The 27,496-nt window shown below is 47.8% G+C and overlaps 1 protein-coding gene across 1 annotated transcript in view; it reads right to left on the bottom strand.

Moving 5' to 3' along the window:
• Positions 1-1,712: 1,712 nt before the first annotated feature.
• FBXW4 (F-box and WD repeat domain containing 4) overlaps positions 1,713-27,496 on the bottom strand; it is a 65,853-nt gene continuing 40,069 nt past the window's right edge. Inside the window, 4 exon segments of the mRNA XM_063339694.1 lie at positions 1,713-2,454; positions 2,707-2,848; positions 3,009-3,149; positions 20,202-20,267. Of these exon segments, the coding sequence (XP_063195764.1) occupies positions 2,338-2,454; positions 2,707-2,848; positions 3,009-3,149; positions 20,202-20,267 (466 nt within the window). The 3' untranslated portion in view covers positions 1,713-2,337.

Genomic DNA, 27,496 nt, shown 5'->3' on the forward strand with positions numbered 1-27,496 from the left:
TCCCATCCCACATGTTACCCAAAATGTGAGGTTGCGTCCTTCAACCCACCAGTGCTGGCACCACCATGGGGCTGCAGCTTTGCTCCAGGCTTCAGCCAGAAAGAACCTAAAAGCAGCTACAAGAACATAGGACCCACCAACATGGGCTGCAGAAAATAAATGGCAGGACTGGCAGCAGCAGTGTTGCAGGCAGAGGCCTGTCACGGGAGGAGTTTCCTGCACCAGTGATACTTGTTCACCTGCTCAGCTCACATGCTCATTCCTACTCTGGGCCTTGCCCAAGTCCCAGTCCAATAAAGAAACTCTCCTCCCACCCCACAGTTACTCTGGTTCCTTCATAGCCTCTCCCTGGGGACAGTGCCAAAGACATTTAATGTCTCCATCCCTCCCCATCAATTTCATTAAAGGGCCTGTAACACACCAGGACCTGAGGAAAAACTAAACCTCCCCCATTCCCAGGCTCTCTCTGGTCTTCTATCTCATGCCTAATAACCTAAAGCTCTCCCCACATGCAGAGCCCAAAGTGCTCCAAGCAATACAGCAGCAGTATTTAGCAACCCCTGATGCAAAGTGCCATCTTTTCAGCAACAGCTCGGTGTTACCAATAGCCTAGAGGTCACCCCAGAATCATTATCTTGGGCTAGCAGTCTTTGGGATCTAGAGCTTTGAGATGATGGAAGATTGTTCCAGCCGTGGCATCTTTTTACAGCAGTAGATCATTTCTAAATTCTAAAATTCTAAAAATCATTGCTTGGGGCACTTAGACATCAACTCTGCCACTTACACAAGGAGAATATGTAGCACTATGGTAGCTACAGAGGAGCTGCCAGCAAGCAGGCAGGAGTGACAGCAAAGGAACAGGTACAGATTAGGAACTGTGACAGGCAGCTATGCTGGAAAGATCCTTGTGAAGAATGTGATCCTGCAGCAAAGCCATGCTTTTAAATTACTTTGCAGCCTGAGCTGCTGTCTCACATCCACCGGAAACAGAGAGCTCCCTTCAAGAGGGTGAGGAGCTGGTTGGTTCCACTCCCTCCCTGCTCAGGCAGGGGCTCCAGCAAACATCCCCTTCCAATTTTTGTGCACCACAAGGGAAGAGCAGCCTCCTGACGGTGGAAATTACCTACTAAATTCTAACAAAGGACCATGCTGTATGCTTTGCCCTAAAAGTGCTCTCAATTTGTGATACAAAACCTCTCCTTTACCTATTCGTGATACCCAAACTCACATCCAAATAGGGTTCATGCACCTCCTTCCCCAAGGAGGACCAGACCCCAGACACTGCTGCATTCACCCACAGTACATTCATCCACATTCATCTACGAACATCCATGTTCATCCAGACAGCACAGAGCATGCTGAAAGCTATGGTTGTTCTGAGACCCAGCTGACACAAAAACGAGTGAGCCTTGCCCACAGGATCCCAGTAAATCACATCAAGGCCTTGGTGTTTGCACTAGTCCATTTTGGTACTTCATTATGTAGGCAGCAAGTCGCAGATCCTACTTTTTGAATTCTTATTTCACAAAGATCCCAGGAACTGCAGCCTTCAATGCAGCAGTGTCTCCCTGGCCAGGAGAGAGAGATCTATTAGACATGTACACAGCATCTGAGAACAGGCCCAACCTCCTCCACCGAGCCAGGCCTCTGCGATCAGTGGGTAACATTGCAGGCCCTTTGGAACTTGAAACAAAACATACAGTCTCTTTTGTTTCCCTTCAGAGTTTTATTTAGCAAAACACAACTGTTTCAGCCCTGCCAAGTGCACAGCCTGACCTGACGGCCAGCTTGGGGAGGCATACACTGAAAGCAGGGCTGGCTCTGCCTTTTAGCTCAATTCTTGCTCTTGGCTGCAAAGGACAACACAAGCAGCTGTCAGGAGAGCAAGCGCAGGTGAAAGGTGGGCCCCGCTCCAGGCACCTTTACCTTCCACCAAATCAGTCCACCCCACACACAGCCTAGACTTGTTTCACATGGCTCAGAGCTTGGCTGATCTCAACCTGACCAGCACACACAGCTGATAGGGCATCCCGGCTCAACTTGCTGTATCCACAGAAAAAGGAGAAAAAAAAAAGAAAATAGAACACAGGTAATAAAACAAACCTTGACTTGCACAAAATAAAAAGGGTAAAGGACAACCGGTCTCTATTTCCATTAACGGGCAGGTGAGGTTGAGAAAGTCTGGCCCTTTGTGCACTCTTCAATGTAGCTTTCTGTCAGGCAAAAAAATCCCTTCAGAAGCCTTGGGGGCCATTCTCACCTCTCCTGCCCTGCGATTCCCTGAGCCAAATGTCAACTCTGCTGAGTTGGGGTGACCAGAAGAAGCTGTGGTGCCCGTCATGGGGCCGTGAAGTCTAGGACATGCAGGGCTGATGCCAGGGCAGCATACAGATGGGTGGTACTGAAACGGAGGCAGTACACTGGGCTGCTGGTGGGTGAAGACAGGTGAAAGCTCTGCAAGAAAACAGGAGAACAAACCTTTCAAAGAAGAGATCAACCCAAAGACCCCAAACAGTGTTACAGACCCAAAGGCAGAGATGCCTGAGCAAAGCAGGTTCTTCCCTGTATATAGGTTAGGTTTCCCATGGTGGGCTCGCCCCAAAGATGGCCCAGCAACTTCTGTCTCTTCCAAAGAGACACAGGCACCTGGTTACCAGAGAAGAACCCACAAGCTCTGCTGCTGCCCAGCCTCTGGCTGGCCCTCACCTGCAGGCACCGAGTCTGCCGCTTATCCCAGAGGCGCACCACGCCATAGTACGAAGAGCCACTAGCAATCATATGGTTCTTATCACTCCTTACGCAGTACAGGGCGCTGTCATGGGGCTCTTCCCACTCCTGGACACATTTCCTGCAAGGATAACGCAAAACAGAGTGAGGCTGAGCCTCCACTCCTCCACCACTGGAGCTGAGGCCCAGTTTGCCTGAAGGAGCTGCAGAGTCCCCAGACACTGCACAGGGAAAGCCCAGGAGCCACACGCAGGCCCCAGATGCCAGCAGGGTAAGCTCACCTGGTGCTGGTCCGTATGTCCCAGTAGCGGATGTAGGTGTCATACCCACACGAAAGCAGAAGAGAGGGCGTTTCGTAGAAGACATCAAGGACTCCAGCTCCACGGTGGAAGTCAGTCCCTAAACAAGTCAACAGATGACCGCTGCAATGAAACACAACAGGGGAATAGTCATTCAGAGCAAAGCACCCTTCCAATTCAGCTGGCCAGAGCAGAGATGGTGTCATAAAAGTCTCCTAGATCTCATTTCTGTGATTTAACAGAATACAAGAGCCTGCACAGTCTTCCTCTCCCTCCTCCAGCTTCTGCTACTGACTGGGCCACTGAATGCCATGAAGTGTGACCAGCAGGAGTCACAGCTGTAAGAAGAGGAGCCAAGGAACAGGGGCAGCTGACCCCCAGCAGAATGGGATCATTTTTCTTGGGAGAAGGGACCAGTGCTCTGAATGATAGGTCTCTGTTTCCATGGGAGACAGTTCTCAACTTAGTCAAACTCCAGACAATCTGCAACAGCCACTCACCTGGTCAATCCCATCCCATCCTAGACTCCATCCTTCAAAATACTGCCCATTGGGCTATTTCCCCATATCTTTGACACACAGCTCAGATCCACAAGCAAATCAGACCCTCCTGACCTAGTCTGCCATAGCTGCTCTCCTCAACTCCCTCCCGTTACACTGCAAACTGCATATCTGGGGCTGAACATGACAGGTCAAGAGCAACCACCCCAGGGCTGCTCTGGAGATGACTTTCCAAAGGCTATAGCTTTTTGGGTTTTTTTGATCCCTCCTCCTTTTTAATTCCTTGATTGCTGTGAAGGAGCAAAAGCAAGATCTCCATAGAACTCTAAACCAGATTTTGTGGCCATATTATTCTGCTGCTTGTTCACATGCAGCACCAGCAGCTCACCAGGTAGATGGTGCCTGGTGAGGGCCCACCCTGCCAGACTGCAAGAAGGAGCTTGAGCCCCTTCCCTGGGCCGCAGGAAGTTGCATCTGGCACATGGCACAGCCTGTCCCCAGTATCACTCCACCTGCCCCAGCAAACAGCAACACCCAGCCATGGCAGACTCTTGGGAATGGAGCAGACCATCTGCCCAGCTGCTTGAAACGGCCATCTATTGCAAACCCTCTTTTTCTTCCTCCTCCTTCTCCTCACACCCTCTAAATCAAAAATGCCGGACACAATAAACCTTGAAGCACCTGCTTTTCAAACCCTGCTGCACGGCCACCCCTCTCCAACAGGCTCTTGGTTCTCAGGACAATGAAGCGGTCCTGAAAGCCGACAGCATGGATCCCGCAGTGGGGTCACTCCCAGCATCTCCCCCCATTATTTTGTTACTTTCTGCTCCTTGATCCAGCATCACACAGTTCTGAGGCACATCGCCAAATGCCTTAATTCTGTCTGTAATCTGGGCTAAAGCCCTCGTCGGGGGATAAAGACCACACAAAAGGAGAAATAGAGTCCTGGGAGATGTTAAAACAAGTAAACACCTTTGTGTCAGGAGAGAGAAATCGCTGATAAAGCAGATTAGTGCCTCGAGCCCTGGTGTCCCCAGATCAGAAGGCGAGCCCTGGCCGATCTTTGCAGCCAGCACGCTTCTATGATCACAGAGCTGGCGGCATGCTGGGGCCAGCCTGTTTCCCCACAGTCACTCTCCAAAGAGCAGATTATGTAGAATAACAATTTCTTTGTGGCTGTGTAATTCCCTCCGTGACCGTGGCTGTGGGCAGCTACATTGGCCCTTGATGCCAGGGCCCTAGCAACCATTTAGAGAGGCCAACCAGCCCTAGCAATGGCCCCCCCGTGCAAACCTCTCGGACAAGCTTTAACATCAAGTGCATGAATTAATCCCCCCCAACACGAATCCAGGGGTGCTGGCTTATTGGACTTTGTGTTTCTCCAGGCAAGGGATCGAGGGGATTCCAGGCTTCAGCCCTTTGCAACCTTCTCACAATACATTAACCCTTGGAAGGTTACTTGCAAACCAACCCAGCAGCAACTCTGCACCTGTGTGCAGGTCGAGAGGTTGAAGCATTCGCAGTCTGAGCGCTGGGAGCAAGAGCTGCAGGGTTTAGCTGGGGCAGATGGGTCCTCAGCTACACCATGGCTTGAGACATGGATGGGCATCTCTGAGCTCTGGCACTCCCTTGCCCCTGCAAGCACACAGATCCCCTCCATCTGCTGTTCTTCAAAGCCAGCAGGACAGATGAACGTGAACACAGCCCTTCTCAAGGCTTCCACAAAATCTTCTTCATCCTATGAGTTATATGTGTGGCCCAGAGCCGCGAGACATACAACACAGGTATGAGGAGGAGTCAGCTGCTTTCCCAAACAAGAATCCTTGGACTACCTGTGAGATGCGTAAGGGGCCAGACTGCCCAACCTGCAGAGTCCTCTGACAGTTGCTCAGGCAGGAGCAGGAAGTCACTCACATGAGATGAGCTATCTCAGCGAGCCCTAAGCATCACCAGCAGCTTGAACCTCTCTCTCCGCACTTCCACATACTACTGCTTTTTTCTGGTTTTGCAGGGTAGCCCCTGGACTGGGGCACTGAGCACATGGTACTTCAGGAGAGGAAACCAGGACGGGCAGCTGCACATGGGCCACACAGCCCAGCAGCACACCTAGTGAATATCTCCTGCTAGCTAGCTGAAGACTGTGTTATTTCCCCTCCACGATCTTCCCTGCTAATACACCTTTAATACGTAAAGGACTAAGTGAGCTCAGGGAGAACGAAGCACTGTGCTGAGGAAAGGTAACAGGATGCAGAAGCACATCCAGGGATCTTTTACTCACTGGGACTAGCTCTCTTCCTCCTCTCAGGTGCCTGAAACAGGTTCACAACATATCTCCTCACAACCTCCCACCTCTAAAAAACCCATCACACCCAGAGAGAGCCTGGCCACACTAAAACTTGTCTTCCATCTCAGTCTGCGGTGCTACAAGATGGCAGCAATTTTAAATGGTGTTCTGGTGAGGTCTCCGAATGAAAAATTTCGGCATCAAAGGGACAGGAGAAACCAGAGAGTCTGGATTCCTGCTTTCAGACCTTCCCATGCAGCACTGAACACCATGCAGGTGCCTCGCTCCCAGTGTCTCTCCATGCCTTCACGCCTCACTGCAGTGGTACCCAAGCATCCCCAGCAGAGTCACACTTGCTTTCCTCCCTCCACTTCCCTTTCCAGCCTAGGCAACAAAAAAAGAAAGAAAAGGGGAAAAAAAAAAGGGGGGGGGGAGGGAAGGATTAGCTTTTCCCTGTAGACAGGAAAGGAACACAGATACTTGCAAGTTACTGCAGCAAAGCAAACCTTGCTTTGCTGGTTTGTTAATCAGTTCAATTCTCCTGTCCCAAGAATAGGTCAGCCAAAGCAGCTTTCAACTGGGAGGTCCAGCCCCTGCATACAGCAGCAGTCCTTTAGCAGTTTACAGAAACAACGCATTAGTTGCTACAGTGAAGCACTTATAATCTGACACCAGGGGAAAAAAAAAATCATACTGTGCTGTACACTGGGCACACAAACCAGAAGATCTAAGTGTTCTGGCATGTGCACGCTTAAATTGATAAAGATGCAGAACACGATTAACATTTCCCCTGTTTTTCAGCAGATTAAAGTGTCTCTGGACCAGCTCCCACCATGACAGGCTAGTTTCATGTCCCTGCAGCATAGGCAGGCATGCTGGACCCATGCTGGGAAGGGAACTCTCTGCTACCACACATCTCCCAGCCTTGGGATCATATATTAGGGCCCACAAATTGTCCAGTCTTTATTATCCCAAATACTCCCTGCTTTCAAACCCCAGTCCCCAACAGTTTCCACTTCCTAGGAAGCAAAACCCACAGCTAACCCTTAATAACCCATAAAGGATCAAGATAACCCATCAAGGGGCAACAGAAAAGCAGCAGATACACCAACACATCACCAATGGTTTTTACCAACTTACATGGGCAGAAAATACCCACTCAATGGGGGACAGAAAGAGATGTGATAGCTATCTTGAACCTTGTTTCTCACCAGCTTGCAGAGATCACCAGCACCAACCAAACACAGCAGGGAACAGCCGCCTTCTTTCCTTTGTGGGCCCTTTTTCACTCTCTGCACCCAAACACCTTCCAAAAACCAGGCAGTTAATCCTCAGCACTTCCGAGGCTGGGGTGCCCTGTCCTTGATTTGGATTCTGAGGGTTCATCAGCAAGTGACTGTGAAGTCCAAGCAAGACCAAGCATGGAAAGTCCACACCACCTCCCCACCGTGCCCTGGCCCTCCAGCAGTAGGAAGTAGAGGCTGTTTCACTCCCAGACCTTCTTCAGGCAAGCCAGGTAGTTACCTGTGCAGATCATGAGAGTTTTGCTATTTTTGCTGTACTGAACAGCCTGGGACAGATAGCGCCAGGGTTCAGTCCCAGTGCTGGGTGGCACTGACAGAAACAACTCTGCACCAGTGGAGCTCTGTACAGCAGAATCACAAACTGGTCTTTCCAAGAAAGCTGGACTGTCACGTCTAGAGACAGAGCTCTCGGCTTCAGCACCTTAACCACAAACCACTGGGTCAACACAGTGCCCACAGACACACAGGTAAGGCTCTGTTGCCAAGCAGGAAACTCACAGATATTCCTAGTTTCTCCTACTTTCTCTTAAGCATCTAGACAGACTGAAATCATATTGGTGGTAATCCGGTACCAGCCCACAAGGAACAGAGCTAGAGCAAATCCAGCAGCCCATTTCATCCCTAGCACAGGAAAGCTGCGTTATTACCAGGCTCTGGACTCCTTGCTGATAGAACAAGATGTTTAAACAAAGTCCTTGTGCCTGGGAAATTTATCAAACTGATGAGCCCAAACAATGAAACGCATTTTGCTCGGGCACTATAAAGAATCCCTTGATTCACCTCCATCAATTCCTGCATTCTTCAGAAAACAAGACTTTTTAAAATTACTTTTAAAATAAGCTTTTTGTTTGGGATTTCCATATTTCACTTTTCTGTCCAAGCTAGAAATCTAGCTGTGAGCATCGCTATCGTGATACCTCCAGAAGACAGTAGCCTGCTAGCCTGGAAGCAAAGTGAACTACAGTGGAATGGCAGAAACAAGCTGGTTTCTTTAAGTTGTTTTCTTTTGGTTTTTTCTTTTTGAAAACAGCTTAAGGGTCTATTTCTCCTCACCCCAGCAACGTGAAGAAAAAAAAAAAAAAATCAATCATGGCAGAGCCCAGATGGTTAGTTTCCATATAATCCACAGGATGCTGCTGCCACCAAGTTAAAGCCATATATAGCCTACCAAACTACAGTGATCATTTGTGTGACCATAAAAGCTCGGGATTTCTCTGAGACCTTGCAGATAGCTGGAGTCCAAAAGCAGTCTGCACCTCCCTCCTTATACCCTGCTTATTTGTTTCAGGTCTTGGCCAGCTGTCTCCAATACACATAAACTATATTCCAAAAGCTAGGATGAAACAATAAACACTTTTCTCCTCACCCTCAATTTCTGGTGACCCCGATTCACTAGAATTGATATTATACAAATATGCAAATTCTAGGAAACTGATAAATTCAGAACATCTGCTGAAAACAGAGATGTGCAAAATCGAGGACATACTCATTTGCTCTGGAAACCTCATCTGTGAACCGTGATCATCCATCAAAGACAAGAAATCATTGCACATAAGCAGGTGACTATTCAGAAACTGAGCAGAGCTCTAAACCAATATTTTAGCCTCAATAACTACTCGCAACAAGCCAGGTCTGAAAGGGAAAAGAGGGTCTTTGCTCACAAGCTAGCAGGGCTCATTGACAGAGCTTTAAACTAGGCTTTAAGAGGGAAGGGGATAACATCAGGCTTACACATGACAAGCTGTGGGATGACACACCAAGGTTAGAGGGACAGGGTGCTAGTGAGGGCCCTCAGCCTGTTGCTCTGAGATGTGCTAGCTACACTACGGCACACGAAGTCTTACAGAGATGAGCCACGGGCTCCTGAAGTAATAGGAGTCAAGAGGAAAACACTGGTGACATCTCAAAGGAACTAAGGGGTGTTCTTCTAAGAAGGTGACACGGCCAACAGCCCAGCTGAAGCACCTCTACACCAATGCACACAGCTCGGGCAACAAACAGGAGGAGCTGGAAGCCACTGTGCTGCTAGAGAGCTATGACCTAGTTGCCATTACTGAAACTTGGTGGCACGAATCCCATGAATGGAGTGCAGCTATCAAAGGCTACAGGCTGTTCAGAAGGGACAGGCAAGGAAGCAGGGGCAGAGGTATTGCCCTCTACATCAAGAAATGGATAGAGTGTGAAGAGCTGTCTCTGAAGAATAGCCACAACCAGGTTGAAAGCTTACGGATAAGAATTAGAGACTGAGGCAAAAGGGAGTCTTGTGGTTGGCGCCTATTACAGGCCACCTGATCAAGGGGAACCTATTGATGAAGCCTTCTTACTCCAGTTACAGAAGGTACGGCACTCGCAGGCTCTTATACTGCTGGGGGACTTCAACCACCCCGACATCTGCTGGAGAAGTAGCACAATAAGCTGTAGGCAATCCAGGAGACTCCTGGAGTGCATCAAGGATAACTTCTTAAGCCAGGTAATAGACAGCCCCACCAGAGGGGATGCAATACTGGACCTGTTGGTCACCAAAGCAAGCAAACTCATCAGTGACATCAAGATTTGAGGCAGCCTGGGCTGCAGTGATCAGACACTGGTGGAGTTCACAGTCCTGAGAGATATGGGACAGGCAAAGAGTAAAGTCAGGACCCTGAATTTTAGGAAAACAAAATTCCAGCTCTTCAAGGGTTAGTCAATAGGACCCCCTGGGAAACTGCCCTCAGGGAGAAGGGAGCAGAACAGAGCTGGCAGATCTTTAAGGATGCTTTCCAAGCTCCCAATCCCCAGCTGCAAAAAATCAGGAAAGGAAGGCAAGAGACCAGCATGACCAAGTCAAGACCTGCTGGTCAAACTAAAGGGCAAGAAAGAAATGCACAGGCAGTGGAAGCAGGGACAGGTATCCTGGGAAGAGTACAGGGACACTGCCTGACTGTGTAGAGATGGGGTCAGGAAGGCCAAGGCACAGCTGGAGCTGAACTTGGTGAGGGATGCAACGAATAGTAAGAAGGGCTTCTAAAGGTATGTCAGCCAGAAAAGGAAGGTCAAAGAAAGTGTACTCTCCCGCAACGAGCAAGACTGGCAAACTGGTAACAACAGATGAGGAGAAAGCCGAGGGACTCAACAACTTTTTTGCTTCAGTCTTCATTGGCAGCCTCTCTCCCCACACCTCTCAAGTGGATGGACCGCAAGGCAGGGATTGGGTGAGCAAAGTGCTTCCCACTGTAAGAAAAGATCAGGTTGGTGACCACCTGAGGAACCTGAACATACAGAAGTCTATGGATGAGATGCATCCCAGAGTCCTGAAGGAACTGGCTGATGTAGTTGCCAAGCCACTCTCCATAACATTTAAAGAGTCATGGCAGTCAGGTGAAGTCCCTGATGACTAGAAAAAGGGAAACATTGCACCCATTTTTAAAAAGGGTAGAAAGGAGGACCCAGGGAACCACCAATTTGTCAGCCTCACCTCTGTGCCTGGGAAGATATGGAACAGATCCTAGAAGCTATGCTAAGGCACATGGAGGACAGGGAGTTGATTTGAGACAGACATCATGGCTTCACCAAGGGCAGGTCCTGCCTGACCAACCTAGTGGCCCTTCTACGATGGAAGGACTACATCTGCAGAAAAGGGAAGAGCTACAGATGTCATCTATCTGGACTTTTGTAAGGCCTTTGACACAGTCCCACAACATCCTTCTCTCTAAATTGGAGAGATATGGATTTGATGAGTGGACTGTTCGGTGGATGAGGAATTGGTTGGACAGTTGCATCCAGAGGGTAATGGTCAACGGCTCAGTGTCCAGATGGAGACTGATGACAAGTACGGATCCTCAGGGATCCATACTGGGACCAGTACTGCTCAATATCTTCATCAATGACATAGACAGTGGGATTGAGTGCACCCTCAGCAAGTTTGTGGATGACAGCAAGCGAGTGGTGCAGTTGACACTCCTGAGGAACAGGATGCCATCCAGATGGACCTGGACAAGGTCAAGAAGCGGGCCCATGTGAACCGCATGAAGTTTAACAAGGCCAAGTGCAGGGTCCTGCACCTGGGTTGCGGCAACCCCTGGTATCAATACAGGCTGGGGGACGAACGGATTGAGAGCAGCCCTGCTGAGAAGGACTTGGGGTAACTGGTGGATGAAAAGCTGGACATGAGCTGACAAGGTGCGCTCGCAGCCCAGAAAGCCAACCATATCCTCTCTGCATCCAAAGAAGCGTGACCAGCAGGTCGAGGAAGATGATTCTGCCCTTCTACTCTGCTCTGGTGAGACCCCGCCTGGAGTATTGCATCCAACTCTGCAGCCCTCAGCAATGGAAAGACATGGACTTGTTGGAGCAGGTCCAGAGAAGGGCCACAAAAGTGATCAGAGGGATAGAACACCTCTCCTATGAGGACAGACTGAGAGACTTGGGGTTGTTGAAGTTGAAAGTTGACCTTCTCTGAGAAGAAAAGGCTCTGGGGAGACCTTATTGCAGCCTTTCAGTACTTAAAAAAGGCCTACAGGAAAGACGGGGACACACTTTTTATCAGGGCCTGTTGCAGTAGGACAAGGGGTAATGGTTTTAAACTAAAAGAGGGTAGATTTAGACTAGATAAGGAAGCATTTTTTTCACAATGAGGGTGGTGAAACACTGGAACAGGTTGTCCAGAGAGATGGTAGATGCCCCATCCCTGGAAACATTCAAGGTCAGGTTGGACAGGGCTCTGAGCAGCCTGATCTAGATGACAATCCCGCTCATTGCAGGGGGGTTGGACCAGATGACCTTTAAAGGCCCCTTCCAATTCAAACTATTCTATGATATGGTGTTGTTTTTTTTTAAAAAAACAAAAAGCGCAACAAGCACTGTTCAGTTCAAAACACTGGGATATTTGAGCTGAGTATCACACAGAGAAAGGAAACAAAATCCATTTAAAAAAAATTATCCAGAGTGCAGCATTTGCACAACTTCTGTCATCCAATTTGGAGAGCACACCAAAACCAAAGGGAAGAGCTCTGCCAGGTGCTTTGCAACAGCAGCTGAGGCTCCCAGGGGATGCAGCAGCTTATGCTAAGAAGGTAAAGGCTTGGTCAAACACCTTCTATAGTGTACATAGGGAGAAGCATAGATCCTTGGCAGAGTTATTCTTCATAGAGTTATCCTACCCCAAGGTTACCCTTGCATTTAGCCAAGGCTACTACTTCCTGCAGGGAAATGTGGGATTGGCTTGGGGAATTTTGAGGGAGCACCTCCATGCGAAATGGCTCAGAGATGCTGTTATAAGTGATTTTTTTCAGGAGAAAAGCCGCTCTCAGCTTCCTCAGTGCAGCTGAAGGGACTTGAGGCAGTAGGGGGGAATGACACCAACGACGGTTTGAGATTGTGTCGGGGGGAGAGAAAGAAGAGGGAGTTTTGCCTTCTTTTCTTCTGCTTTCTCTGAATTGGCCCACACACGCTTTAAATGGTCCAATAAAAAGATACAATTTCTTTACCTTTCCAGCTCTGGGACCCTGTGAGTTTTTGTTGTTCGGGTTCCCGTAAGGTTAAGTTCAGAGGATAAACTGACACGCTGGGCTATGGGAAAAAGCCAGTTTCTTCAAATAAAGCCACAACGGTGCAAAGGAGACCCTGCTGGGGCTTTTATTTGGGAAAACAAACAGAAATGGCACCAAGCCCTTCTGCTTTACGAACCAATTTAACTACAAAACCAATGTTCTCCCTCTCGGGGGTGAGGAGGGGAGAGAGACAGAACATGACAATAGTCCAAAACCTTGGGGGGAAAAAAAAAAAAAAAGATAGGACAAAAAAGGTTGTCTGTCCCCTTTTCTTTCTTGTCCATGGCTCCTTTTCTTAGCACACGTGTGTTCTTGTAAAAACGATTAGATTGCAATTTGTATAACATGGTGACCCCCAAATTCAGACATTTAACCCCTTTTCTCTGCAAAGAATGTCAAGAATGTCTTCTCTGTCTTTCTTTCCAACGGGAGGAGTAGGGGGGAATTCTCTCAAACTGTGATTTCTTGGGGGAAGAGAAAAAGAGGGAGGCGAGGAAAAGAAGCAGGGAATTCTCAAAGCCTCTCGCCTTTTGCCCCACTTGTGTGGGAACAGGCGGCTGTATTGCTCCCTTTCTGGACAGAGCTCTGCAGGTCTCCTTTAGTGGGGAGACAAAAAAAAAATGGAGAGTCCAAATCAAAACAAAGCCATCTGTTTAAATGAGCTACTGCCAGCCAGTGGCAGAGGGGGTTCCTCATTCACTCCTTCCCATTCTTCTCTCTTGCCTCTGTTGATTCTCTCTCAACCCAGGGAAAAATAAAGATTGCTTTTGCTTTGGCTCAGAGGGATGAAACTGATTGATGTGCTTGGAGTGTCCAGCCCACACCCACTCTCTCTGATTGTTCCGGGCCTTGTAAAATTGTCATAAATACACCTGAACAGGAGTGCAAAGGCCACAGCATGCCCTGGACATGCACACATCCAAAGGGCAGGAGCTGGCCTTATGTTCATCTGCAGTGAGACAGGGCAAAGACCGCCACGGGGAGGAAAGGATTTAGGATAAACACCTGTATGTTCTTCCTCTTCCAACAGTTTTACATTTAGGTTAAGATACACCAGAGCCCTCTTAACAAAAGGAAGGCAGAAGATGCCCAGCTTACGTGAAAGGGTTCAGAAAGATGATGTTAAAAACAACCCCAGAAATCAGTAAAGAACCACAAGACCCCAACCGGTTCTGAGAACGCATGCATACCATGGGAAATACATTACACAGACAAGACTGAAGCTATCCATTATAGCCAAGAGACAGAGCTCTGAACAAAACAGTCTGCCAAAAGGAACAGTCATCCAAGAGACCACCACTTAAGTGGCTCCCCGCAGGACAAGCTTTCTCCAGCACCGGCTCAAGTAGTTGGCCATCAGCCTGGTGTCCTATCTCCAACAATACCCAAAATCTCAGAGCGAGAGAATCAAATCGTACAGTTCAGAGCTGCAGAACTGGGGTAGGAATTTCGTTCTGGCCTTGTCAAGTGCTTAATTCATGCCTTCAGGCATGAGACCTGTTTATATCTAGTCTTGCTGCTCAAGTCAGAAGTGTGACTGCCAGCTCCATGAAGAAGGACCTCCTTTTCCCTTTGCCTAGATCCACATCCAAAGTCTCCATCCTACCTACCTTACTGCAGAGGGAACAGTTCCCAAGGACCAAGTTAGAAATCCAAACAGTCATCATACCAAACTGATTTAACATGAACGGGCCAAGAAAGGGTTTGCTTGAAGACTAGAATTCCCTTACGACAGACCCCAGTCTGTCACTTCACTAACTCTTTTTCCTTTAAATTTCAGGAAGACGACATGGCATTTGTGTTCCTGATTAACGAAAGAACACATAAATGGGAATGCCCAGAGCTGATGCTTTAAAAAGAGTAAGCAAAGCCATCTGTGGATGGGATGGGGAAACAGCACAGCAAAAAACAAGCAAGAGAGCCTCAGGAAAAGAGACTGAGCAGCCATCTGAGGAAGAGCAACTACCTGTGGATCATCTCACTGCAGTGAGTGGAGGCAGCAGAAGGCACACATTTGCATTCACTTCCCTGATGTAAGCACAGCCCAGAAAGCTGTTTATTTCACTGCTGGACAAGTTTTGGATTGGTTATTGTGAATTAAAACTGTGTTCAGCCAAGACAGAGATGCTGAGAAAGTAATGCAAGCCTGAAAGGAGTAGGAAGCCTCTTTCCCACAAAGCCTGGAGAGAGCTTCCTTGGACAAAAGGATACATGGCATGATGGACCTATACAAAAGTAGGGCAGGAGAGGGAAACCTGCATTTACAGCATGGTATTACGATTCTTCTGCCCCCCAAATCCTGTGAAACTGTTATCAGTGCCAGGATAGTATTTGCTATCGCGTGTCTCTCCTGTTACCAGAGATATCCATCCACTTCTCTGTGACTGGATAAATCCAGTTTAAATGTCTGGTGAAATAGACTCCCAACACTTCTTGGAGTCAGTTACCTTTCTTTTCAAACTAGCAACTCCAGTTCTGAATCCATTCGATCCCTTCACCCAAAAGACTCTTTCTGTTATTAAACTAGAGGGTCTCAAAGTTGTTTAAACCTTGGAGTTCAAAGCTGTAGAGAGAATGATCTTGTATAGAACTTGTTTTAGAACACAATGCTAAGTCTGCTTGTACATCTTGGGCCGAGCTTCTACACTAAAAGCTTTTGTTGAAAATATTTATCAAGCTTTATAATGAAGAACTAGTACTGCAGATTCTCATTTCATTCATCTACTTCCGCACATTAAAAAAATATATATATATCTGAGCACAACAGGATGTGAAGCCAAGAAGGACTGGATTTAAACAGGAAACCATCAGTAGTGATCAGCTAACTGGCGTGTTGAGTGCTACATACTGCAACTGTCAAATTACACTTGCTGTTTAAGAACAGCACAGGGAGTTTAAGTTTTAAAATTGCTCACGTTCACTCACTCAGTGGGTCTAAAGAGCCACCAACATGGATGCAGAACAACATACACCAAAATTTCAAAGACAGCAACTAATTCTTGGCCACCCCAGTGCACAGACAGATGTAACGTAGCAAGGGTCCCATGGAAGCGCATACCAGAGATCAAGCACCAGCAAGTTAAAAAAACTTCAGCCAGCTGCTTATGATGGTAGTGCTCATGCTGACTCTTGGAGAGAAAGAGTGCAATGAAATAACACTAGGGGCAAATCCGGATTACTAACCTGCTCAGCAGCTGCCTGGCTACCCTGAAAGGCTCCTCCCCACCCCTCTGCTGAGGACACCAGCCACATACCTGAATCTCCCTTCTCCTCCACTCCCAAGCCACTCTTCATGAATCCTCTATCTCCCACCTCCCCAAAACTTGCAGACATCAAAGACACCTGCCTTGAACACCTGAAGAGCAGGGGGGCCTGACGGTCAAGAAATGCAACTCTTGTATCTTCCCCTTCCATGCACTCTGTATTTTTTTCCCCTCCATCCCTTTGAAAAAGGTGGCAGAGATAAATGGAGAACAAAGAAACAAGAAAAAGCCACAGCTTTGGCCCACACCCTGCCTATTACTTAAGGGGGAAGGAACTCTTCCGAAAGAGGAGGAAAAAAATGTGCTCAGACACAATGGCTCAAAAGGCCAGGCAGCAAACCGGGCCACTTTGTACTGCTAACAAGGGAAACCTAATTACAGGAAGAGGGCAAAGAGGGACAGATAAAAGGGATACAAAATTTCAACATCTGTTGCCATAAAGGGATAAGAAGTGGGGAAACGCAAAGTGTCAGTTTGGTGTCAGTGACGGCGTAAAGCCACTTTCAAAGGGCTCAGGAGAGAGAGAAAAACCGAACAAGAAATTAGAGGGTTCTAAAAAAAAAAAAAAAAACCAACAAATAACAAAAAACCACTCTGCCAAAAATGCTTTCAAAAGGGGGGAGGAGATGGACAAAGACTGGATATTTAAAAGGTAGAGGATCTGGGGTGGCTTGCAGGGCACAGCTAACTTTGGCTCACTTTTCACAACAGCTCTCGTGCCCTGCGTCTGTGTTGTTGTGTCACAGGAAAGGACAATGTAGGACTTAGGCATTCAAAGTGTTTACAGTGTGAGGACTGCCACGCCAGACAGATCACTGGTGCATTTCAAATATCGGGCTTGGCAGAATAGCTCCAAGAGCTGCTGCAAAGCAACCTCTGGAGTATCCTACCTTATCGAGAAGCATCCTTGAGGCAGGGGTATTTGCCTCCTAAATACATGCAGACCATCACAATAGGCTGGAGAGCAACAGTTCTCCATGAGCAAACGACAAATGCTGGCCTTGGAGCTGTTCCCAGTGGTGCATCGCCCTTGTCTCCCAAGGAGTTTAAACTTCCAAAGGAGATACAAGGTGAGAAGAGAAAGAAAGAGGAACAGGATCTGAAGAAAGCTTCCCTTTCTCTTGCTTGCCATTAACTGGCTGTTCTGCTGAGCCACACATTTGCACTGGCAGATGGAACAGGAAGGTCTGAGCAAAGAAAGGCAAATGGGAGCAGAGGTACCTCACCTGCAAGAAAGGCAGCTGCCATCATATCCCTCACCAGCACAGAGGGGCAAGGGGACTTGCAAGAGCCCAAGAAGTCAGCAAGCCCTGATACTTGATAGAAGGACATGGGTTAGTATCCAGTGGCTCACGCTGCTAATCATCTCCTTTCCTGTGCAGGCCTCTTATCACTTAAGTTATTCACAGCCCCCCTCCACACACACACCTTGACCCTGAGTGGCAGTAAGTGCACAGCAACTTCCCCACATCTAAAAGCAATCAGATGGCACAATGTAGCATCTGTGGGATGAGATACATCCTCCAGAGGTGCAGCTAGCCAGCTTCAAACGCATAAAAAAAAAAACCCAAAAAACAAGCCTCCTTCATTACAGGAGAAAGGGCCAGGTGTAGCAGCAGCTGGAATTTCAGCCATCAGAGACAGTGTCTTGGCATTACGCGGTCATTCCCCTGCTTTAGACTCCCCTTGACAATTGCTTGTTGCTGCCTGTTGCAGCTTTGATCCAACGCCATCATCTCAGCAGAGTCAGAAATGAAAGACAGTTGTGGGGGTGGAATGCAGCAAGAGGCGTTTCTTTTCCCCACTAAAAATTTCCTCGCTGTCAAACCCAACCAAGCCCTTTTCAAAGCCCAGAACATATTTCCAGGTGAAGACATTATCCGCTTCCTCTTGGAGGGATGAGAATGGCTGCCCTAGGGTCAGGGAACAGCGAAGGTCATAAATACGAAAACATACCATGACCAACAGCTACAAGCACCAGCCAAGAACTTATCTGGCCTGGAACTAAGAAGATCAGTACACAAAAGGTTATTTAAGCTTTAAATCCTTTTGTAGCATGTTCCAGCTTTCAGCTGTTGGGGAAAAAGACCACCTACCCCAAGAGAAGAGAATGCCACAGAAACTGCTGCGATGTTATTTACACAGAGCCCCACATAGAAAAAACCCAGCTAACTGAACTATCTGGTCTTGAACAGCACTAAGCATCTAAGTAGTGCGAAGGATCCTGTAGTTTTCAAGAATATGTCTTAAGCATGACTCCACCCTGACTCATTTTTTTGACAGAGAAGTTGCCTGGATTCTGCTCTTAATGTCCTTGCTGCCACATTTAGCCTCTGCAGGTCAGACTCTGGCCCTTTGTGGCCACGAAGAAGAGGTAACCAGCAAATTCAGGGTGCCTGGCTCTGTTTTCCAGATGTTATTAGGACACACTGGGCACAGGAGGAGCTTTTCAGTCCTGGGTAGCTCTAAGGTTTTGAGCTTCCATGCCACGCTCCCACTTCTGGAGTCTGACCAGAGAAACGACATGCACAAGCCTCAAAGGAAGAAATAACAACTGCTGGGGCCTTTGAAAATTAATCCAAAGCTCTGCTGGGAAGAACAGTTTATGGAAAACTCAAGACCTGGAAGAACAGCTCTGTCCTCCCGTGCTATGAAAGATCACATCAAGCTTCACATGTGAGTTTCCTGGCTGTGCTCCCTACTGAGTCTCCTGCCCTGCACATGCTGACAAGATTCTCAGCTCACCCACAGGTCTCCGGAGAGGAAAAGAGCCAGTGGCATGGTACATTCCAGCTGTGACAGGTGAAGAGGGAAGAATAAGTTTGACACTCCAGCCATTGCAACAGAGGCCCAGTGGCCTAGGTTGCCTTAGCTTTTTTATTTGCCTGTCACTCAGGCTTTGACGTTATTGAAAGATCAAACTCCGTTGTGCCTGTTCATTACCTTAATCCTATTTTCTACACAGCTTTATTATCTCTTCAGGCTTCCTTGAGAAAGACTGTCAGAGAGGCTGGGGCAGGGGGGAAAGGGTTGCCTATCTCCTCACTCCTGTCAGATGCCTCTATTCAAGAAGAGCTGGAAGACTTGATGGGTCGGTGTATCACAGCACAGCCTACATCCTTCTGGGGTACTCCCAAGGCACCATTGGACTAGGTGACCTAGAAACATGCACCATAGCTGAACGCACTGGTGCTGTCTTTCCTGCTCCAGTTTGTCCTTTGTGGGATGCATTCTTTGCAAAGTCTTCATTTTTGTTACTTCAGAGAAAAACAGGTTTATATTTATATTTGATGCAGTTGCTTCAGACAATCTAAACACTCTAAACTATAGATTGGAAGGCAATTGGCCTCAGACCAGCCCTACATCCACACGAATCCTCCTCTATCTCCTTTCCCCAAAGGCAGCTCTGCTGACACCCCTCAGGCTCCTTCTGCCATTGCCCCCTTCTTTGTCCTTCCAGAGCCCACCAGCTCACCTCAATCCTGACGGCACTCCCTTGATAATCCGCGCTGTGCCACTCCTACCCAGAGCATACCAGTCCTGGAAAGCTGATCTGGCATTCAATAATCCTGCCAAATATTTGCTATCCGTCCATCACTACACAAAGACCCCCAGGCTGAGAGTTTCAAATTTGTCAGCAGTTGAATCTCACGTCAGAATTTGAGACCAACATTTCCCCAGTTGCTAAGGTCAGCACCTTCACCAAACAGGAACTACTCAATGGCCCCAAATCAGAGACCACAGCAATTAACCTCCTCAATGCCTATTAAGACAGAGAGAAGACAACTTGCTTAAGTCAATTCCGTAGGTAACCTGTTGCCACCCCTCACCTCCCTGAGCTATCAGAAACACCAGCCAGGACAAGATGACTGTAGAGCCTGCATTTGCTTCTGGCTTCTGAGAGCCACAGACAAGTGGGTGAATGGGAGGATGCAGGTCACCTTCCTCATCCCTCTGGCTCAGGCTGAAGCATCAACTGAGACAGATTAAAAGAAAGGTGTAAAGGGCATATTCTGACTGTACATGGGTAATGGGAAGAAACCAATACAGCTGTGCCATCAACTAGAAAGGCTGGGAAGAAAAGTAAAGCTGCTCCCTACTGAACCAGAACTGCTCCCCACATACATACATTTTTCCACACTAGTTTTTTCCATACCCCACTCCATCCCTCATGTTTAAACATCCCTTGCCTACATGGACTAAAGGAATGATTTTACAGCATTTCCCATATTGCACTTCTCGTTGTTATTCACTTTTCTCAACGAGTCCCTCCCTGTAACCCGGAAGCTCACTCACCTCTCAAGGTCCCAGATTCTCAGAGGTGAGGTGTGTCCACAGCAGGCTGTCCCCGTCACAAATGAGCTGTTTAAAAAAAAAGCGAACAAAAAACCCACTTACTAATCCTCATGTTTCGAAGAAATACTGCATGAGCAAGACAGAGAAAACAGGCTACAAGACAGACTCTGAATTCTGTTTCAAGACTGTTTGAGCACGTTCCACCGCATTTCACAAGGGGCAGGCAGCAGCAAAGGGAGAGGTGCTCCAGAGCTCTCAGTAGCTGAGCTTCCCAGATGCAGCAGGTCACAACTGCAGAGAATCGGCAAGACATAAAGATGTATTTGCATATGCAGAGGGAAAACCTAACATAGGAGCAGCTGTAAATTGCAACGACATTTTCAAAACAGCTAACATAGTACTCAGCATGTTTCATATACAGTCAGTGCTGCAAACTGCAAGAAGATCCCATGAAAAATTCCCTGTTACTTCCCACTTCATGTCTCACTTCTGTTTGCTGGCAACTTCTAAGCACAATCATGAATTGGCTGCAGCATCACAGGCCTAATGAATCAGAGAATCGAGTTCTCCAGTCCAGCCTGCTCAAAGCAGGGCCAATTTCAAAGCTGGATTGAGTTGCCCTCCCCAGTGCTCGAGCATTCTCTATTAGAGGCAGCACAGCTCCCCCGCAGCAATATTTGGCTCAGTTCATGCTCTCCAGCAGGGTCCATTCCAAAGTCCTCTTTGGCAACACTGTCCCTGCTGCACATGCTGGCTCCAGAGGTCACCTGACAGCCACTGGCCTCAAACTAGTTGATAAAACAGGAAAAAGAATCCTCAAAATCAAGCAGCAAGGACACGGGTGCTGTGCTTTCCACACCACACTGCTTGTTTTGTGCCAACTTCCCATCCTCAGTCCAAAAAAGAGAAAGCAGCTCATACAAAGATTTCTAAGTAAGCTAAAAATGACCTCTCACAAAGCCACATTTATTACAGCTACTGAGAATAAAATGCCAAAACTATGTTTAAGTCATTGCAACAAGGATAGCACGAATGCAGGAAGCGGAGCCTGCTTTAAATAAAAGCCAGCTCTACACTCTGCCTAAGCATCTTTTGTAGCATGACATGGGGCTGGCAGCTGAAAGAGGAAAGCAAAATAAGGAAACGATGTAAAAATAGCAATTTTTAAACATTTCTTTGATCCTCTACAACATTCTTCTTTGGAAGTCAGAAGGTGTCTCCAAGCCTCTACTATACCAGGAAGTGTCCTTGACTTCAGAGAAGCACTACTGCGGGTGTTGCAAGGCACCCAGCAGCAAAGTAGGGAACATGCACTCAACTCAATCAAAGCCAAAGAAGAGCCATGTGGAAGCAGGGCTGGAACTCGGGCCTCCTTCTACTCCTAGCTCTGTGGTTTAGCTGAGCAACTGGTTTCTCCAAATCCTAAGGCCAAAGCAGCACTGCCCATACACTCTGCAAAAGAGGCAAAACAGATTACATCAAGCCATCTCAAAAAGCTATGGGAGCCAAGGAAGAGCTACAGCTACCGAGGCTCTCTAGTTTTTTGCTGGTTTTATCCCTCCTACCCAAACTCACACACCTGGAGGTGTCCACAAGTCATGTGACCCTTAGCTGCCCTTTAGGGCTAGACAAGGCCTGCAGCACCAGAGCTATTTCAAAGTCTCTCCAACCAGTCGGTTCTACATGCAAAATCCCAGGTTCATTGGCAGTGCACATGCAATTGACCCAATGCACCTGCAGCAGAGGGCTTTCTGCACAGATGCTGCAGGGTGCACACGTTATTCTTCTCCATGGAAGTCCCTGACCAATGTCTGAGAGTCTAAGGAAAAGCCAATTCCTGTTGCTGTGAAGCAGCCACGAGGACCAATTAAGAAAGCAGCAGCATTTCATATTTGGAAACAGAGTTTGTGCTCAATACCTGTCTTCTCTCCACCATAGTGCAGGACAAGAGGAAACATTCCCCTTTCGCCAATGTCTTCCATCTCAGAGGAAAACAAGCAGAAGACACCCACTCTGATAGCTCACCAGTCAAACCCCATGTCTGGAAAGTAGCACTCTGGTCAGGGAGTCCCTCAGCTACAAAGCTAGGTGTTGGGTTCTGTCCCTCCCTCCCCAAACATAATCCATTAATAACTACTACAGCTAATTGCCGCGGTTAGAAACATAATAGCAGTCAGGGAGTCAGTCAAGCAGGCAATTGGGTGTTTTAAGATTTTTCTTCTGGGGGACAAACTGACTCTGTCCCAGCAGAGAACACCCTCACGTGGGAGACAGGCCCCTTTGTGCAGAAGGTATGCACAAGGCTTTGATGGTTGCCACAGGTCTAAATTAGCATGGAGGCACACCAACAGGGAGTAAAAGGTGGGAGGAACAGCAAGGTCTAATCCCCGCTCATGCTGTCAGTTCTGGACTTCGGCTTTGCCTCCTCAGTCCTTACCTCCCACCCCACCAAAAAAAAAAAAAAAAAAAAAAAAGGAAAAAAAAAGAAAAATAGCATTAGATTAAGAGATTTCTCTCCACCATCACATACAGGCCTCAGGGCCACAAACAAGTCTCTTCTGGGTAAAGCTGACTCCATTCAGTCAACAGGAATTTTGTCTCATACTTCAGCAGGATCAGATTTGCAGGCCTTATCTTTAACAGGCTGGAGCCCATTAGCAAGCAAAGATAAGACTTCTCCCAGAAGAGTGGGGCACCTTCACTGCCAGGATTAGAAAGCAGCATTCTCGAGACATGCACAAGAAGTGGTGCCAATGTGAAAATGTCAAAGCTGGGGAGTGAACTGACCTGGATGTCTGGATTCCCAGAGGATAATACAGGGCCTCTCACCTCGAGTATGGTCTGCAGGCATACACCTTCAACCCCCAGGTCCCTTGTAACTGGGAACCTTGCAGAGGTGACAGTTTCACTCCAAGCAAACGGGCAACACAAGTCAACTTTGGTAGGTTTAAAACAACACGCAAATTGGAGCTAAGCATGTAAAGCTTAGCTCCAAAACTTCTGAAACATCATTCAGCAAAACTGAAGCCTTCTACCAGGCTTGTTTCTTTCAGTTTACCTTCAACAAGGCTTTTTGTCTCAGAAAACCCAGAGAACACCAAAACCCTCTGACCTAGAGAAGTACAGCCTTTTCACAACTGTTCTTGACAGGTGCCCAAAAGAAACCACTCAAGGCGAGTTACTAGCTTAGTGAGTGTCATTTATTTTGCCTACAATGCTTTCAGGAATCGGAGAGACTGAGGAAAGACTAGATTGGGAAGAGGAGGACACAAGATACCCTAATATATATTACTGCAGGGAATGACCCATCTCTCTGAAGCAGATACAATACTACTGATGTATACAGACATTGACCAGATGTATCTACATACTACATAAAAACTGCTATGTCCAACCTTCAGACGGCCTTGGAGATGCAAAATCCCTTCCCCACTCAGCTTTCCTTTGCTCTGTCAAAGCTGATGGGTACCATGACTACAAGCTCCCTCCAAAAGGCTCCTCTAATGGGAAAATGAGCACCATTGCAGGGGTTCCATAACATGGCATGTTGTCATCACAGGGATCCCCCAGGAGGTGAAAACAAGCAAGCCAATACAGCATTTCTACCTCTGCCATGCTGGGAAGGCAAGGATTTTGCAGAGCATCGAGACACACATACTTCATACACAGCATGTTTTTGTTGTCCAAAGCAAGGGATTTTCTAACTCATCTGATACTTTGATGTTCTCTTTCCCTTTTGAAACGCCCTACTGACAAGGGCTAAAAATAAAAAAAAGAGAACCACTCCTTCTGAAACCAGACCTTCTCTATGCTACAGATGATACATTTCATTAAAGATCATCCCCCCACAAAAGAAACTGGGACAGGAGATGAGAAATAGCATGCATTCTGTTGAAGAGACACAAGAAATTCATCTGATTGACCTGTGGTTGTTGAATGCCATGGCATTTCTGGCAACAGCAGTAGTGCTCTGGCTACAGTCCAGCTACAACGATGCCATCCCAGCTCCCAAGGTACCAACTACCCAGTTTCACCCCACCTGTAGCATCCCTCTTTACTCCATCCTAGAGAAAACATTGTCAGATGTGGATGAATCAGAGCTGCACATCAGTCTTTTTGATGTTTTTTGTCATGAAGTTTGGAAATGGTCTCAGCTCTGGACGTGCAAATCCCATTGTACAATAGATACCTTCCTCACTTTGAACCCAACCTTCAGAGTAAGCACTGCCTAAGCTGGGACTCCTGCAATGCAAAGTAATGGAAGAAACCTGGGTGAAACAGGTCCTTTCCGACCTCTTCTGTCTAAACTTCCATCATGCCCCGCACTTGGGCCCTTCCCCTGTACTGTAAACAGATTGCTTCTCAAGTCCTATTCTGCTCTTTGGGGATTTCAAATCCACAATCTGCTTGACACGTGCAAGAGCCTGTTCCTTCCTCCTTGCGTGCTCCCCCACCCCCTGGAATTGGATGTCGTTGTTCCATTTTGGAGACTATTATATACGGAGACTCATCGGACCGGGAAACAAAGAAGTTATTACTTGACAGAGACCTGCAGCTGGGAATGTGGAAGGCGGGGGGAGAGGAGGGGGAGCACCGAGGGAGACAGGATGGGGGGGCTGGTAGCAGCGCTATGAAAGCGATCAACAGAAAGGACGGCTCAAAGATGGGAAACATCCTTTTTAAAAAGTCTCAAGTGGGATGAGAAAAGGAGGAGAAGAGAAAGCAAGTCCAAAATGGAGAGTGGAGAAGAGAGAAAGCAGTTGGTGCCAACGGTGCCGCGGATTAAACGCACGGGTCTGTGGGTTTGTGTAGCCTTTGATTCAGCACTGACACGCTTTGGCAAGGGAGGCCACCGGAGCTGTCAAATCCTTCACCAACGTGCCCATCAATTGCATTCAGCTCTCCCCGACCCGCACTGGCATTTTAATTACTGTTGGGTAAACTAATTTGTACAAATGAAGGCAACTCTGCCTAATAGAATATGCAAGCTCTCTGACCTCTGACAGGCGATGACACAAGATACAAAGGAGGCAGAGGAAGGCTTTTTATCAGAGCCTTATTACTCTCTATTACTCCAATTAGTTAAGCTCCAGTACTCCTAATTGGGGGAAAAAATTGCAATTAAATCAATTTTTGATGGGCTGAAAGTGGGTTACCGAACCGCCCTGCCTGTGAAACACTGATATTATAGCAGCAAAGGTCAAAGTCTTTGTCGGCACCTGTGGGGCCCCCACCTCCCCTCTCTAAGCCCCTCTGTGCCCCCCCCCAACACACACACGCAGCTCACTAAGGCGAATCATTAGAACATGTCATGTCTTATCGCGGCCGCCACCATCCTGCTAACCTCATCAGTTGACATCATTACAGAAGGTAACTGCTCTGGCATGAATACAGTGCTAAGGTCACACAAACTTGATGGAGCCCCTGCTGAAGAGCCCAGGAGGCTGGGGAGCAGATGCAACAGTAACAACATTGTGAAGGGAAAAGGAGGGGGTCGGAAACTCAGCGCAGAGAGTTTGGGCATCTCCAGCATGAGGCTTCTCCAACAGACCAGATACACACAAAGGGAGGGAGACTGAGACAGTGCGGGTGGAAGCAGGTGCTCCTTCCCCAGGGGCATTTAATTTGCAGGAAGGGGGAGGAAAAAAAAAAAAAAAAGTAGTACAGCATCAGTTTAGCATTTTCTTCTCCATGAGAAAGCAGGCACCACAAATGTGCAGAAAGTCCCGCCTGCCTTTGATTCAGCCATTGCCAGAAAAAGCCAGGATTGGGTGCTCATGCAGGGCTGGTGTTGCCCCTTCGCTACCCGAGACCGATCCCTTTAGCCCTACTTTGTGCCTCTTGCAGGATGACCAGAGAACTGAACCAAGCACCTTCAGTATCTCAGAAATAAGTCAGGACAGCTGGGTTACATACTAACAACTGAGTAACCACAAACCGAACAAAAATCAGCAGGTAAGGCAGTTGCACCACAAGTCCGCCCACTGTTAATGGGCCAAAATTACAGCTTTCCAGACGAGGGAATGTGGGGAGTGGAAGGCTATTTAGAAGAGGTTAAGATTGGAAAAGGTGAAGAAGCCAATGACACATGATATAACTGCCCAAAACCTTAAATAACAAATGCAGGTTGCATCCAATTTATTACAGGCTCTGCAATCTCCCTTGGGCTTTTGTCTCCAGACTGCCTTTCCATATTCCTCAGTCCTCAAGAGCCTTCCCATCCTTCCGGTCCCATGTACCGCCTCCTGCATCCTTGCCATGCAATGCTTCACCTCCAGACCTTCAGTGGAAGGAAAAGACAACAAGGGCCATCAAACTGACTTAAACATTTTCTACCTGTATTGCTCCCTGTTGTTCTAGGCTCAAGGGTACCCACACTTCGCTTTGTTAAAGCCTGGGTTCAGGAATCTGCTGGCAGTCTCCTCAGGTCCCTGTACTACTCCACACTCAGCACCAAAAAAGAGCTTTAGAGTGCCCTAGAGACGAGCTTATATTTGGGCCCAACTGCTTGCAGACACGTAAAACAGCCTTAACAGGACTGAGCTCACCTGAGCAAGCAGAGACCCACTGCAGCATAGCCTCATCTTTGTTCAGAAGTGAATAACATTGCCAAAGAGAACCAGCAGCTGGAGGCAAATGACCAGGCTTGTTCCACAAACAGACTGGGAAGCGCTGTCACGTTTGCTGCCGCTTCCTTGAGCCTCATGTGCATGCCACAGAGTCCCTCCAGGCATCAGCCAGCTCAGGGTTGAACTGTGCTCCTGATATGCATCGTAAATTGCACACAGAGAAGTTAAAGAAGAGCTCTGCCACTCCCCACCAGGGACTCAGCAGAGAGAAAACAAAATGCGTAAAGACGACTGCATGAACACTGCAACATTTAAACCCACTACTGCTCCAAGAGGAAATGCCGTGCTTTGGCAAGGAGCACCAGTGACACAGGCACAGACAGACTAATAACTCATTCGCATGCTGCCTTGAGCCTGAAGTGGACCACGAGAAAGTGGTCCCCAGAAAGAAGGTATTTGCATTTTGTACTGAAGGGCACTATAGAGATGCTGGGTTGACACAGCGAAGTCTCACATTTGAGGCAGAACTCCAGCATATTTGATAGAAGAAATGCTTACGTCACTGACTCCGATGTCATTTACCGCATGCCTCAGGGTAGAGGGAATGTCAGCTTCACCTCTCCAACCCTCTGCCTTGACCTCTAGCTTCATGTCTCCCTCCAGACTTCAGAGAACTACAGGCTGGAGAACAGAACAAGCCTTTAATATTGCCAAAGGTTCAATTCC

The sequence above is a fragment of the Chroicocephalus ridibundus genome, chromosome 6, assembly GCF_963924245.1.
Source record: "Chroicocephalus ridibundus chromosome 6, bChrRid1.1, whole genome shotgun sequence".
NCBI lineage: Eukaryota > Metazoa > Chordata > Aves > Charadriiformes > Laridae > Chroicocephalus > Chroicocephalus ridibundus.